General features: G+C 39.2%; 1 protein-coding gene across 2 annotated transcripts in view; it reads right to left on the reverse strand.

Moving 5' to 3' along the window:
* Positions 1 to 6,990: 6,990 nt before the first annotated feature.
* Positions 6,991 to 14,046, reverse strand: part of LOC111868886 (target of rapamycin complex 2 subunit MAPKAP1) — a 55,596-nt gene continuing 48,540 nt past the window's right edge. Inside the window, exons 9-10 of one of the 2 annotated variants that reach the window (XM_023859952.2) lie at positions 10,542 to 10,964; positions 6,991 to 7,029 (exon numbers count right to left, since the gene is read on the reverse strand). In XM_023859952.2, the coding sequence (XP_023715720.1) occupies positions 10,570 to 10,964 (395 nt within the window). In that variant the 3' untranslated portion in view covers positions 6,991 to 7,029; positions 10,542 to 10,569. Of the gene's footprint in view, positions 7,030 to 10,191; positions 10,965 to 14,046 lie in introns of those variants that run through there. The other variant, XM_023859951.2, reaches the window with a different exon arrangement.

Below are 14,046 nucleotides of genomic sequence, written 5' to 3' on the forward strand. Positions count from 1 at the left end.
CCATGGAGGAAAACCTGTAGGTAATGGAGCGAATAAGGCCTAAAAGCTTTATGCATTCAGAAAATATGTAATTAACATGTGTGTGAAAATATAACTTTGAATCAAAGAAAACACCCAGGTCCTTAATACTGCTGGTGTGTGTAATGATATCATGACAAAGCTGATACTCGTAGCTCAGAAAATTTGTTTTTCTGGTGTATGATACAACACGCGTTTTAGCAATATTAAGTTTCATGGAGTTAGCAGTGCACCAGTCACGGAATTAATGTCAGATTGAAGTAAGAGGCAATCATGAGGAGAGTTAATAATGCGGAGAATTTTTAGATCATCTGCAAAAATTAGAAATTTACAGTAGTTAACGGAGTCACATAGGTCATTTATAAATACATTGAAAAGAAAAGGCCCCAGAACAGAGCCTTGTGGCACCCCAGACGTTACGTGAAAAGGCAGGGAGAGAGTGCCAGAAACGCGAACCCTGGCTTGTCTGTTGGTTAAGTAACTGCGAAACCAGCTAACATAAGCATCAGAGAATCTGAAGGAGCTTAATTTATGCAAGAGCATATTATGAGGGACAAGGTCAAAAGCATTAGAAAGATCAAAATAGATGGCATCAGCTTGACGCTGACCGCGGATAACAGGCGTCAAGAAGTCGAGAAACGTCACCAAATTGGTAACTGTAGATTTAGTTCTGGTAAAGCCATGTTGGTTGGAATTAAATTTAGCGAAATGAGAAACATGGTCATGAATAATGAATTCAAACAATTTAGAGAAATTACTGATATAGAAATAGGCCTGTAGTTCCTCACAGTGGCATGATTGCCTCTTTTAAATACTGGTACAACAGATTCTTTCCATGCAGCAGGAAAATACTGCTGCATCAGGCTAAAGTTAAATATATGCCTAAGTATAGGAATAAAAATATCTGCACAACCTTTGATGATAAAACCAGGAATACCGTCAAGTCCAACAGATTTTGATGGTTTTAGTCTCTTGATGGCTTTGTAGACATCAGCATCAGAAACGGGGGCAAGGGATAAAAATTCAGAAGATTGCAAGACAGTTGAATGACCTTAGAGCAGTGGTTATTGTAAACAGATTGAAAGTGCTTAGCGAATGCATCACCAACAGCTTCAGGCTGGACTAAGTGTGTACCATCAATTTCTAGATGAATGGAACCGGATCTATGTTTTCTGAAATTAGACACGTATTTCCAGAAAAGTTGGGGCTGTGACTTTAAATTGTTATCAACTGACTTCAACCACCTAAGCCTGTCAGACTTGATGGTATTTTTAACTAGTTTTCGATAATAGGCGAACCTGTCGTAAAAGTAATCAGAAGGATTCTTTTTAAAACGATGGTGGAAATAATTTTTCTTGATGATGTAATGCCTTAAGGTATAGGAGAACCAGTGAGGGAATTTAGACTTGCAGCGATACCCACAAGGAATTGCCTGCTCCATGGCACTTCTGACAGCAACACTGAGGCTAGCGACTGCTACGTCAACAGAAGAGGTTTCATACACGCTTGACCAATCATAAGTTGATAGAATGTTGTAAAGCAAAGCGTAGTTCCCTGCTGCGAAATTTTGATAACTAAACACTCACTTTAAATTACTGTTAACATTAGGTAAGAGAACATCAATATTCAAAGGAGGGTGATATATATCAGTTGCAACCAACCCAGAGTCGGCAGGAACAGACTTTAGATCAGTGAAATTTGCAAATACTAGGTCAAGCATGTTAACAGTGTCAACAGCCTCAACACACTGCCTCAGGCCAAGAAAACATGTAGAGGTGTATATAGAGTCCCCTTTGAGTTTAGAATAATAATGACAACTAGAAAGAGGTGTCCCGTTCTCCCAGTTGATTCCAGGAGCATTGAAGTCACTGAGTAATATGACGCAAGTATTGTTCGTGTCTAGATTATTTCAAATTGTCGAAAGTAGGCAGTAATGACTTCTGGTTTGGTGTCAGGGGAGAAGTAATGGTTACCAATAAGCATGTTTATGCCATCAGCAGTGGGAACCTCGACCCACACACATTCAGAACAGAGTTCTAAATCATACCTGCACCTGCAAGAGCCCAGGCTAGCGGTAATGGCTGTTAAAACACCACCACCGCGAGCCTTGTTTATATACGGCCGGTCAGACCGGTAAACGGTGTATTGGTTAGGAAACAGACTGTGATCGTAGCACAGGTCGTTGAGCCATGTCTCGGACAGACAAATTATGTCGTAATTGGAGGCGCACACGTCATAAAATTCAAGTTGTTTGGTCCTAAGACCTCTAACGTTTTGATAAAAAATGCCAAGAGAGTTACCGAAATTCAGATGCGACATGGCCGAACGACTCGTGCTCACATCACTGAAAGAGGCCATTTTTAAGTGGATGTTGAGCTGCCTCCGTTAGCCTCATTGTTATCTGCTGGATTTGCTGCAGGTTTAACAGCAGCAGCAGGAGCTGCCGCTTCAGGTGTGCTGGCAGTAAATATCTGGTCCGCAGTAAGCTTACCATAATATGGAGCAATCAAGCAACCAGAAGGCCAGCCACCAGTGCTATTTATTAGAGCAAATTTGTCTTCCAATACAGAGATATGAAATGAAGAGTACGAGTTGAATTTAGTTTTGAGTCTGGTGCAGACCAACTGTTTTAGACTCAATTGCTCCTTCAATGATTTGTGCACATCATCCACAGTAACCTCGGGGCTAAACCGAGAGACAAATAGTGCCTTGGATCTTTCAGCTTTTTTGACGACCGGCAAGGATTGCGAGTTGCTAATACTGATGAGGGGCTGCCTGCGAAGCTTAACCTTGTTGACAACAGCACTTGCAGCAGGAGTGCTGGTGGTGGTCCTATTTCTGTAGGACGGGATGTTTCTGCCAGCAGAATGCGCTCCTCCCTAGGGGGCCTGGGTGAGGCTTCAACATGGCTATGCAGATTCCTAATTTCCTCTTTCAACAGCAAGTTATCATTTTTGAGATGGGCGACCTCTTAAGCCAGATTTGTTACCATATTCACAAGGGACTCAATTAACTGCACGGTGCATTGTCCATTGTTTCTAATAGCTTCAAGCTGATTACTCACAGATATAAGCGGAGAGACCTCTTGGTTGGATGAAGCACAACTCGTGGCTCCTTCATTAGATGGAGATCCCAGTGAATTAGTAGGATCCATATCAATGCCTGATGAATTCGCACACGCGTTGCACTTGTATACGGACTCACCCTCAGTGGTTAGAGTAGCCTGCTCAGCCTCTCCAAGTTGCAGGCACGCACAGTGAGATCGCACCTCACATGCACCACACCGAATAAATTTTTGTTTTCCATAAAATGGCTTGTCACATATTGGACAAGCATCCCGGCTGGCCACCATGAAGCCACACAGAAACACCACTGGATTCACGAGATAAAACTTCTTGATGTTCGCAGCAGGAGCAGGAGCACACAGTACAACACGTCCGCTCACTCCGAGCGCTCAAGCAATAATAATAATAAAATAATTAGAAATTTAATACTGACTAAATCTTTTGTTAATATAATTATATTTACTTACAATCTTATGTAATTAGTGCAAAATTTGACACTGCATGTTAGCTGCAAGTTCTCGAAAATCTGGTGTGTAGCTGGAACAGGCTGCTCTTAGTGCATCATCTAAGTGTGAGTCTGTTAGGCAGGATCGGTATTTATTTTGGATGATGCTCATAGATGAAAATGCAACTTCGCACAGATACGTCGAACCAGAACAAGAATAAATTTTCAGAGCAATGCTATGAATCATGGGATATATATTCCTGTCCACCAGAGTCCAGAAATTGCTACAAGTTGCAAATAAGGATTTCAAAGATATGTCTTCTTGGAAATTTAAAATTTCCATTTCTAATTCTTCGAGATTATACTTTCCAAAGATTTCACACACCTTCCATCCAAGTTCACTAACGTCAACAGTAGCAAATGGATTACTGATAAACATTGTCACTGGTTCAAGTGTTGAAAACTGGCTAAATCTATTACCAAATTCGGTCACAAGGGCTTCAAGATGCTGGGCAAAAGATGGAAGATCGTATTCACAGCCATTTAAGGTTTCCACAACAGATTTCATATGCGGAAAATGTGAAAGGGAATTTCTGTTTAAATGTGCAATCCATAGCTTTAGTTTCTTTTGAAAAGCATTAACCACACTTATCATGCTTGAAATGTTACGATCTTTCCCTTGTAATTCAAGATTTAACTCATTTAATTTTGAGGTGATATCTGTCAAGAAAGCTAAACCTAGTAGCCATGATATTTCATCAAGTTCTTGATAATATTGGCCAGGAGATGAGTTCAGAAAGTCCCTGACCTCATCCAGAAGACAGAAAAATCGTTCCAGTGTTTTCCCCCTACTAAGCCACCTCATGTCTGCATGGAAAATTATGTCACCATGCTCAGTGTCCGACACATTCAAAAGATTTATGAGCAATTGATGATGAGTAGAAGACGATCTGATATAATTTGCCACACGAGTTACTACATTCATAACATGGTCGAACTTCAAAACCTTTGCGCATAAAGCTTCCTGGTGGATAATGCAGTGATAAGAAAGAACACTGGGAAATGATTCATCCTTAGCACAAAGAGCAAGAAACCCATTGTTCCTACCAATAATTGAAGGCGCCCATCTGTAGTTATAGCAACAAGTTTAGAAAGTGGTAAGTTACATTCTTTCACAAATTTAAGGAACACATTAAATATGTCTTCTCCCCTAGTACGTTCTAGAAGTGGCAGCAGTTTAACGAACTCTTCCTTTACCGTAAAATCACCAAAAACCATTCTAACAAATACACATAATTGTGCAACATCTGATATATCAGTGCTTTCATCAAGCTGGAGTGAAAAATATTCACACAATTGCAAATCCTGATGTAGTTGAGATTCCAGATTATCAGAAATCTGTTCAACTCATCTAGCAACAGTTTGGTGAGACAACTGAAGTCCTTTGATAGAAGACATAAGTGCAGATTTATCTGTGTGATCATCGAACAGAGACTTGCAGGCACTGATCATAGCTTCTTTAACTATTTCCCCATCACTGAAAGGTTTTTTCCTTTTAGCTAGCACATGACAGATTTTATAAGAAGCTATTGTTATGTTACTAATTTGCTGGATAGGCTTTGTAAATACACGTTGTTGCAAGGTTAATTTAGATTTTAGGTCTTTCACCTTTTGTTTTCTTAGTTCAGATTTCACAGGAAATTCATTGTTGAAGTTACTGTGGTTAGTAAAAAATTGTCGCTCTACATTACTTTTTTTAGGAACTTGGAAATATAGCTACTACCAATTTCCATTAGTGTACGACCCTCTTAATAACTTCTTATTGTTTGCGGCATCACTTTGTTGGGATTAAAGTAACTTTGATTCATATTGCCGATGAGTTTAGAAACTGGGGAACTTACGGTAAGCTGGGCCCCATAGTCATGTTCTTATTGTTTGCGGCATCGCTTTGTTGGGATTAAAGTAACTTTGATTCATATTGCCGATGAGTTTAGAAACTGGGGAACTTACGGTAAGCTGGGCCCCATAGTCATGTTCGTGTCGGTGAATATGTTTGCCCTGCCGATCACAGAAAATTTTAGGGTACCTAGACCATAAATCCGAAATCCATGAAAGCCGATTCAGTGAGGACTTGTGACTGTTTGAGGGGGGTAAAAATACCGCTAGGGAAAATTACCTGATCTTGAGAGGACGATGGTTTCTCTAGTGTAAAGAAGAATTAAGACTGGGGTTGTTAGCAAGGGAGAAAAGAAATAGGCATACATTTTCAAGCAATGTTTAATACTGTACCATGCTTCAAGGAAATTTTGTGAAAATATTTAACAGTACTCAGACGTTCAAACATGTCTCGTCTTACAATTTGAATTAATATTAAAAATCAGGTCAATTATATGGCCTTACAGAGGGCGCCAGAAAAATATATCACAGGCGCTGCATTGGACAGGGCTGCGCTAGCCTCTTAGTGTCGCTTGTGATCACACATTTTTCCAAACCTGTCTTCAGACATTATATTTGTGATTTTTTGGTGCAAAGTTTAATAACCCTTGCAAAATGTCCCCGAAGAAAGAGCCACAAAAAACAGCCATAAGAGAATAAAAATAACTGTAGAAATGAAACGTAAAATCATTGAAAAGCGAGAACGAGGTGTGAGCGTGGCTGATCTAGCATGCACATACAATCGGTCTACATCAACGATTTGCACTATCCTCGAGGAGGAGGAGGTAACAGCAAAGCAACAATCTTCTAGCGCAATAAGAGAAATGCTGAAAGCATGGGAAACTGTTGCATCATACATTGAGAAGCATCACCCTAATAAGGCAGTGGCTATGCCCGCTAAATTTATTTAATGATAATGCTGTGTCGCATTTTCACCAAATTTTGAAGCGTTGGCAAAAACAAATGTCTCTAGACAGCTTTCTAGTAAAAAAGCATTAGATATGTATCATAAACTAATTATTTCGATTTTTTTTTTTTTGTTTTCTGCAAATTGAATTCGCATTCCAGGGTGGTTCATTGCGCATAGAAGAAAAGGTGAAGATGATTCACGCTCCTTAACAATGTATATATAATTTTCTTTGAATAAATGTTATACATAACATTTTTTGAGTATTTTTTTTGGCATGGAACACATTGTATTTTACATTAATTTGTATGGGAAAAATTGTTTCGCATTACGAGTAAGATTCTGGTACGAATTATGCTCATTAAGCGAGGTTCCACTGTATAAACAAATGCATCAAGCAATGGTTTACTGTGGCCGCGCTATAGCTCAAGCAGCTAGTCGCTGGCTTCCCACCGCGGCGGCCCAGGTTCAATCCCGGGTCTGGTCAAGTGGGATTTGTGGTGGACAAAGTGGCACTGGGTCAGGTTTTCTCCAAGTACTTCAGTTTCCCCTGCAATCTTCATTCCACAAAATTCTCCATCATCGTAATCACCCGGGGCAGGCTACAATAGGCCAATCAGTGGCTGCCATGCTGAGTGGACCCCGTTGGACTCCCCCTACTAAGCGAATTAAAAAGAAAATGAATTAATTGAAGGGTTTACTGTATTTCCAAACTGAAAGTATATACTGATATATCTAGGCCAGCTTTTAAGAAAACTGTTATCAATATGGGTATTAAACTGTATAACAGACTGCCTTTGGAATTAAGAAAATCAGATGGATCTAATGACTTTAAACATGGGCTAAAAGTTTTTTTACTAGATCGTCCATTCTATACATTCTACAAGAATGGCTGCCGTATCTTAACGTGTTCGGTGATTGACATGGTCATATGTAGGAGCTGAGCCCTTCTTGAGATGCTGCCAGTTGTGCAGCTACTCAAGAACTTTCTAACATTTTATTGAACCCAAAGGTTCATTACCTTGTTCACAAGAGCCATATCCTGAGCCAGATCAATCCAGTCCACACCACCCCATCCTATGTCTCTTAAGATCCAATTTTAATATTTTTCATTTCATGCATCCTGTTGTGTTATAATACACAATTTCCTTATTAAAACCCATCATAACACAACAATGTCAAGGTCAAGATCAAGATTGGCTTGGCTACATGTTTCGACTATTAAAGCCATCATCAGCAAATACATGATTAACACATTCACACCACTGAACTGCAGTGCTGGTAAAACTGGATACATGATAATTATTACATTATAAAATGCGTGGCACAAAAGTACAATGAACTATAAACTTATCATAAAAACGAAAGTTATAGGGTAAAACAAGGTTAAGACTCTTCATGTGATGTTTTATATCATCAGGTCAGTTGTTGGTTGTTGCAATTTTGTTATATTCCCACAGACCTAATGATATATTCTAGATTTTTACATGTAGTAAACTGCTTTGGAGGCCCATGGTATGGATGTAGTATAGTATTAACGTTAATTGTTTTGAGGGGCAGTTTATATTCCCTACAGAATGGACAAATACATTGTAAGATGAGGCAGTCAAACAATTAACGTCAATACTATATTACATCCATACCACGGGCCTCCAAAGCAGTTTATTACATGTACACAAAATCTAGAATATACCATTACGTCTGAGGGAATATAACAAAATTGCAACAACCAACAACCGACTTGATGATGTAAAACATCACATGAAGAGTCTTAACCTCGTTTTACCCTATAACTTTCGTTTTTATAACAAGTTTATAGTTCACTGTACTTTTATGCCAAGCATTTTATAATGTAATAATTATCATGTACCCAGTTTTACCAGCACTGCAGTTCAGTGGTGTGAATGTGGTAATCATGTATTTGCCTGATGATGGCTTTAATAGCTGAACCAATCTTGGCCTTGACCTTGATACTGTTGTGTTGTGATGGATTTTAATATGGAAATTGTGCATTTTAACATTACCCACCAACCTATGTCTTGGCCTTCCTAGTGGTCTCCTTCCTTCTGGCTTTCCCACCAATATCCTATTTGCATTCCTCTTCTCCCCCAACTGTGCTACATGCCCTGTCCATCTCATCCTCCTTGATTTGATCATTCTAATTATACTTTGTAAAGAGTCAAGTTATGAAGCTCCTCACTGTGCAGTTTTCTCCAATGTCCCATCACTTTATCCCTCTTTGGTCCAAATATTCTCCTCAACACCCTGTTCTCAAACACCCTCAGTCTATGTTCCTCCCTTTAGAGAACCTCAGGCAAAATTATAGATCTGTATATTTTAGTTTTTACATTTTTAGCAGAGAACACAAAAGGTTCTGGACTGAACTGTACCAAGCATTACCCAAATTCGATCTCCTTTTAATTACCTCCTGAATCAGGTTTTGATTTGTTTCTGTCATTCCCAAATATTCCAACTGTGCCACATTTTCAAATATGTTAGCTATCTTTACATCATGGTTTTTCCTCAATTTCTGGTGATGAGACAGCAACTTATACTTAAGTTTTCTATGCATTTACTAGACCAACCTCCCTATTAGCATCATTAAAGTTTCTGCGTTTTTCTTTAAGGTATCTATGTTATCACCCAGTAGATTCACATCAGCAGCTGATGTGGCCCATTTAATTTCAGGACCTTCCTCATGTCATATTCTAAAGCAAAGTTGAGTTGAAAAGCAGTGGCAATAATTTAAAATAATATATATGTACAATATATGAGACTACCAAAATTATCATACTTGCATAACCCCGAAGGACAGAGAGATGCTGGAAGACTCAGGAGTTATGTGATAGGGAAAGTTTTAAAACTTTTGAACACTGGAACAAACACGCTTGCAGCACCCAGCTGCTAGTGTTTATAAAAGAATACACTGAAATTCCTAGAATGCAGTTACTATTACAAATACTGTTCTGATAGATTTTACATTAGTTGTTTAAAAATGTCCTCTCAGAGCCTGGACCAAAACTGAAATCTCAGTATGGGGGAGGGAAGAGCCTGTTGCCAAGAAACTGAACTCGCAGAAAAAAAAAAAAGTAAAGCTATCCCTGTACCAGGCAGTGAAGGCCCATAGGGTTGTGAGACGTTGAGGGTCCCACATTATCTAGATAATTGGCTCAAAGATGGCGGTAAGGTTATCAGCCTAACGCGCCGGCCGCTTTACTCCCCAGGAATATTATTTTAATTAATTCCTGGTACTCAGTTCTGTTAGAGGCTGAGTCAACCCCAGGGCCACAGTGCACCTAGAAGGATTAGGTCAATTGAAAAAAATTCAATGACCTCATCAGGACTTGAACCCACAATCTTCCAGTTTGTAGCATACCCACTCGCAGTAACACTTGTTAAGTTGAATCATGTATACTATATATTTCTTAGAGAAACAATCTTCTTTAGGTTGCATATAGACTGCATATCACTGACAAACTTGGAATTACATTTCTTTCATCGTCATTGTGGTTAACATTGAAGCAAGACATTCACCTAAATAATATTTAATAATTCGGTGCCTATCTCACAGAATAATCCGTATCCTGTACACAGCTCAACAGGTTAATACTGTTTAGGGAGATTATCACTGCCTACTTTCAGAATATCTATTAATGCACTGTGGGCAAAATGCAGAGTTTTTAAATTTCAGAGGTTGTGGTACATATAGTAACCACTGTGTTTTAAAGGGTTAATGCACAACCTAAAGAATCATTCTTAGAGAATGTCTCTGATATATCCTTCAGGAACAGTAACAATATTTGGTTAACTTGATCACCTACAAATTTGCACTTCTTTGTTTGAAGCATACGTATGGACAAATGCGCCATACTCTTTCATGATTTGACCATCACAGTTTCAATATACCCTTCACTGGTCATTACAAATAATGATAAATATGATACAAGTTATAGCACCATAGTGGGTGCAAATGGAAACTGGAAACAACTGTCAAAAATACATAATTTTTCTGTAGTTTTACAACCAAGGCTAGGTTCACACTCTGAGAAAAAAAAATCAGACAAATTTCAAGACTATGACCTCATCTGATTTTTCTAATAGGGACAGATTGATGTACATTAGAAACAGTCTCGTTTTAAACTAGTCTGAAATTCCAAAAAACACAGTATACCTAATTGCCTAAGTACTCTGTCCAGTAATCATCTGGGTCCTAGATGGAAGCTTCGTTTTCTGTGTGATTTCCTTTCTCTTAACGCGAGGTATTCTTTTCTTCTGACGCTGGATCTTAGTTCTAGAATATGGTTTATTTTCTGCACAATTTCTTCAGCAGTTCGATGTTCTGCCTCAAAGTCATGGTGCTTGTAGCTGGCGAGATCAGAGTGGTGCTGCAAAGATTCAGCTTGCTCTCCTGAAGCGGCACTTGAATGATGGTAAACAAGGCGGAATATAGAACGACTGTTGGCCTTGGCATCTATGAGATCACAAGCTGCTATGTTATCCATGTCATAACTAACGGCTTTCTGTCGGTTCCAGAACTTGGCGCTGACCTTCTGCTGCATAACTGGGTCAATTTCAACTTTCTCACCAGACACACCTGCAAACATTTACACCACATAGATACTGTTAATGATTGTATGGACTGGCTTCTTCATGGCTGTTTCAAGCATTTCTTTACCCGGAATTTTAACATTTTAACTGGCATTCCCCATATTCATTCAAACAGAGATCCATTTCCTTCACTAATCTCTAACCATTTTTAGTCAGCATGCAACCCTCAAGTTTTACAAAACTTTTCCATGCATGTTTTGAGAATCTTACAGTGATGACTATGAAAATTAATATCTTCTGGAATATGGATAGCTCAGTAGGTATAGTAACAGGCTATGGGCTGGATGGTTAAGGTTTGATTCCCAGCAGGGACAAGGTTTTATCTTTACTCGCAGTGTCCACACTGGCTCTGGGGCTCAACCAGCCTCCTACCCAATGGGTACTTCAGGCTCAACCCTGGAGGTAAAGCGGATGGGGGCATGAAGCTGACCACTCACCTCTATCCATCCCAAAGCCAAGAATGGTGGGGCTATACATTCACTCTTAATGGCATGGTGTTTAATTAAGCACACAGGGATGACTTTACCTTACATTTTACATCATGCAGACTGGTAAAATGTTACCGACATTTAAGAGGTTACTCTGCTACCCTGATGACAGAGATAGCAGATTCCTCCTGACATGCTTGTAACACTGTTAACAGACTACATGGTGTCACATCCCAGAAGACATTCCCACCTCTGCACTGAACTCTTTGACTGAAAAAGGCATGTAGCATCTCATCATTCCTATACTCACACTTCAGCTCCTCTGACAGCTAACACCCATACTTCAGCACTGTCCTTCACATTCACATGCAGAGTGATCAAATATTTTCTAGACTGGTTAAGCTAACAGTACCTTACCTTGTAAACAATTCTATGGCTAGACAATGGTATGAAATCATTTTCTGTTAATCTCAAAACCTTCACTTACATAGTATTCAGAAGTGACACCTTGCAATTTAATCTTAACACTTAAAAGTGGGAGATTTCAAATGACCTGATACTACTACGCTGTTGGTCATGTTTTGTCTTGCGTGCTATGGTATTATTATTGAAGAAAAAGCAGTAACTGGCTAGTTAGTTAGTTACTGGAGAGGGTGGGTTTCCCCATGCACTTAGACCTGTATTGGTCCATTGTGCTTCCCTCTATGATATTCTTCCAGTCTCTATACCCTACCAATACTAGTGCGTCCCATCAGTCCCGACCGAGCCAGCGAGTTCGGCCTCCACTAGCTTGGCGGTATCTATAATGCTTCCCCCATCTATCAGAGGCATTAGAGACTACTGTTGGGCGAGAAACGTCCTTGAATTTGGCTCAGTGACCTCCTTTGGAGATACGAGGTTCTTTTACGTGCCGTAAAGCTACGACACAGGACACGGCTTAAAGTCCCTCCCAGAGGACTTGTTCCCTGAATTTTTCCGCCCTTAAAAATTCGACGACCTCCGCTGGGTTTGAACCCGCGTACCACGAGTCATGAGGTGGGAACATTACCTCTAGACTACGGAGGCCACTCAGTAACTGGCTAACTGGAGCACACATATTTACTGTTACTGTAATGAAACACACAGCCAGGACAGATTAAAGTCACACAGTTCTAGCTGTGATTCTTGTACTTCAAAAAACAGTTCAAAGAGTGGTCAGTGTGTCATGAATCACATTCTGTTTCAAACTACATAAAACTGCTATGGAAACCCACAGCTGTTAAAACTTGCTCTTAAGAGAGAAAAAATTAAAGTGGTTTTTAAAATTTGAAATTGGAACAACCTCTGTTGTGTTGCTGAATACACAGAAAATCCACCAATCAGCAAATCATATGAACAGATTATGTACATTAAGCACTTCTTAAAGAATATAGATGCCTCACTATCCATCAGTTTGCTAATGAGGTGGTGATGTAATGTAGATCATGCCACGCAATCTTATGCAAAATCTGAACACTGCCACCACATCTGTACCTCATCTGCTGACTGAGTAGCAAAAGCAGAATTGGATCAGCATGTGTTGGCATCTTCAGGAAAGACTTCAAAGACCCACACTTCCTAAGGTCCATTAGAAGTGGCAAGACATGAGTTTATGGGTACAACCACAAAACAAAGCAACAAGAGAACACTATTACAGCTCTTATAAATAAAACCCTCATGGATTTTGAAGCATTGATTGCAAACAGTTTTCACGAATTTGCAAATAAAGTAGTATGGAATAATGGTTATACTCAGGTAGTAAGAGGCCCGACAAGAGAAGACGCTTTGCTGGACATTTACCTCCTCAGACCAGATAATGTGCTTACCTCTTGTAACACTGTACCTGGAATCAGTGATCATAGCAGGGTATTATTGGAAGTAGAATGGGATGAAATTCATCAACAGCAAAAATAGGACAGTCCCATTATACCACAAGACAGACATTTCAGATTTACAAACCTTTCTTTGGGAAAAGTTTACCTCATGGGTTGGAAAAATTAGCTCTGTAAGGAAGATATGGAAAAGTTATAAGTGCATAGTTTTTTAGGGTACTGAATGTTTTGTGCCTCATAAAATTTTGAGTAAAAATTAATGTACTATAATAGAGCAGTTAAACAGTTAAAGGTAAAAGTGAGGAGGGTGTACAGTAAGATGTAATTTGGAGGGTATTACCAAGAGGAGTTAAGCATTTATCTAAGGAGTTACTGGTAGCAAGAAGGAAGTCTCAGGAGACTTTCTTATGTTCACTACTACAAAACAGAAGTAAATGCCGGACAGAGTTCTTCAAGTATGCTAAAAGATGCCAAGTAAATAGAGCTTTAATTGTTTCTTGCATCCTGTTGTGTATTTAATCAATATTAGGGTTAATTTCACCGACCACGCAACATGTTTTTATTATTGTCACACTACATGTTTCGACCTCAAGAGGTATTCCTCAGGTGTACGAACACAGTTGCACAATCACACGCAATCACATTTGTTTTCCACTTATTTCTATCCTGTATCCTGTTCAGGCCTACGCTCAATAATATATGTCAAGTTCTTCTTATAAAATACAAGTTAAAATACTACTCGAATGTTAAAAGTTAAAATTTAAAAATTTAAAAACATTTAATTTTTTTT

Source organism: Cryptotermes secundus, unplaced genomic scaffold, assembly GCF_002891405.2.
Source record: "Cryptotermes secundus unplaced genomic scaffold, Csec_1.0 scaffold684, whole genome shotgun sequence".
NCBI lineage: Eukaryota > Metazoa > Arthropoda > Insecta > Blattodea > Kalotermitidae > Cryptotermes > Cryptotermes secundus.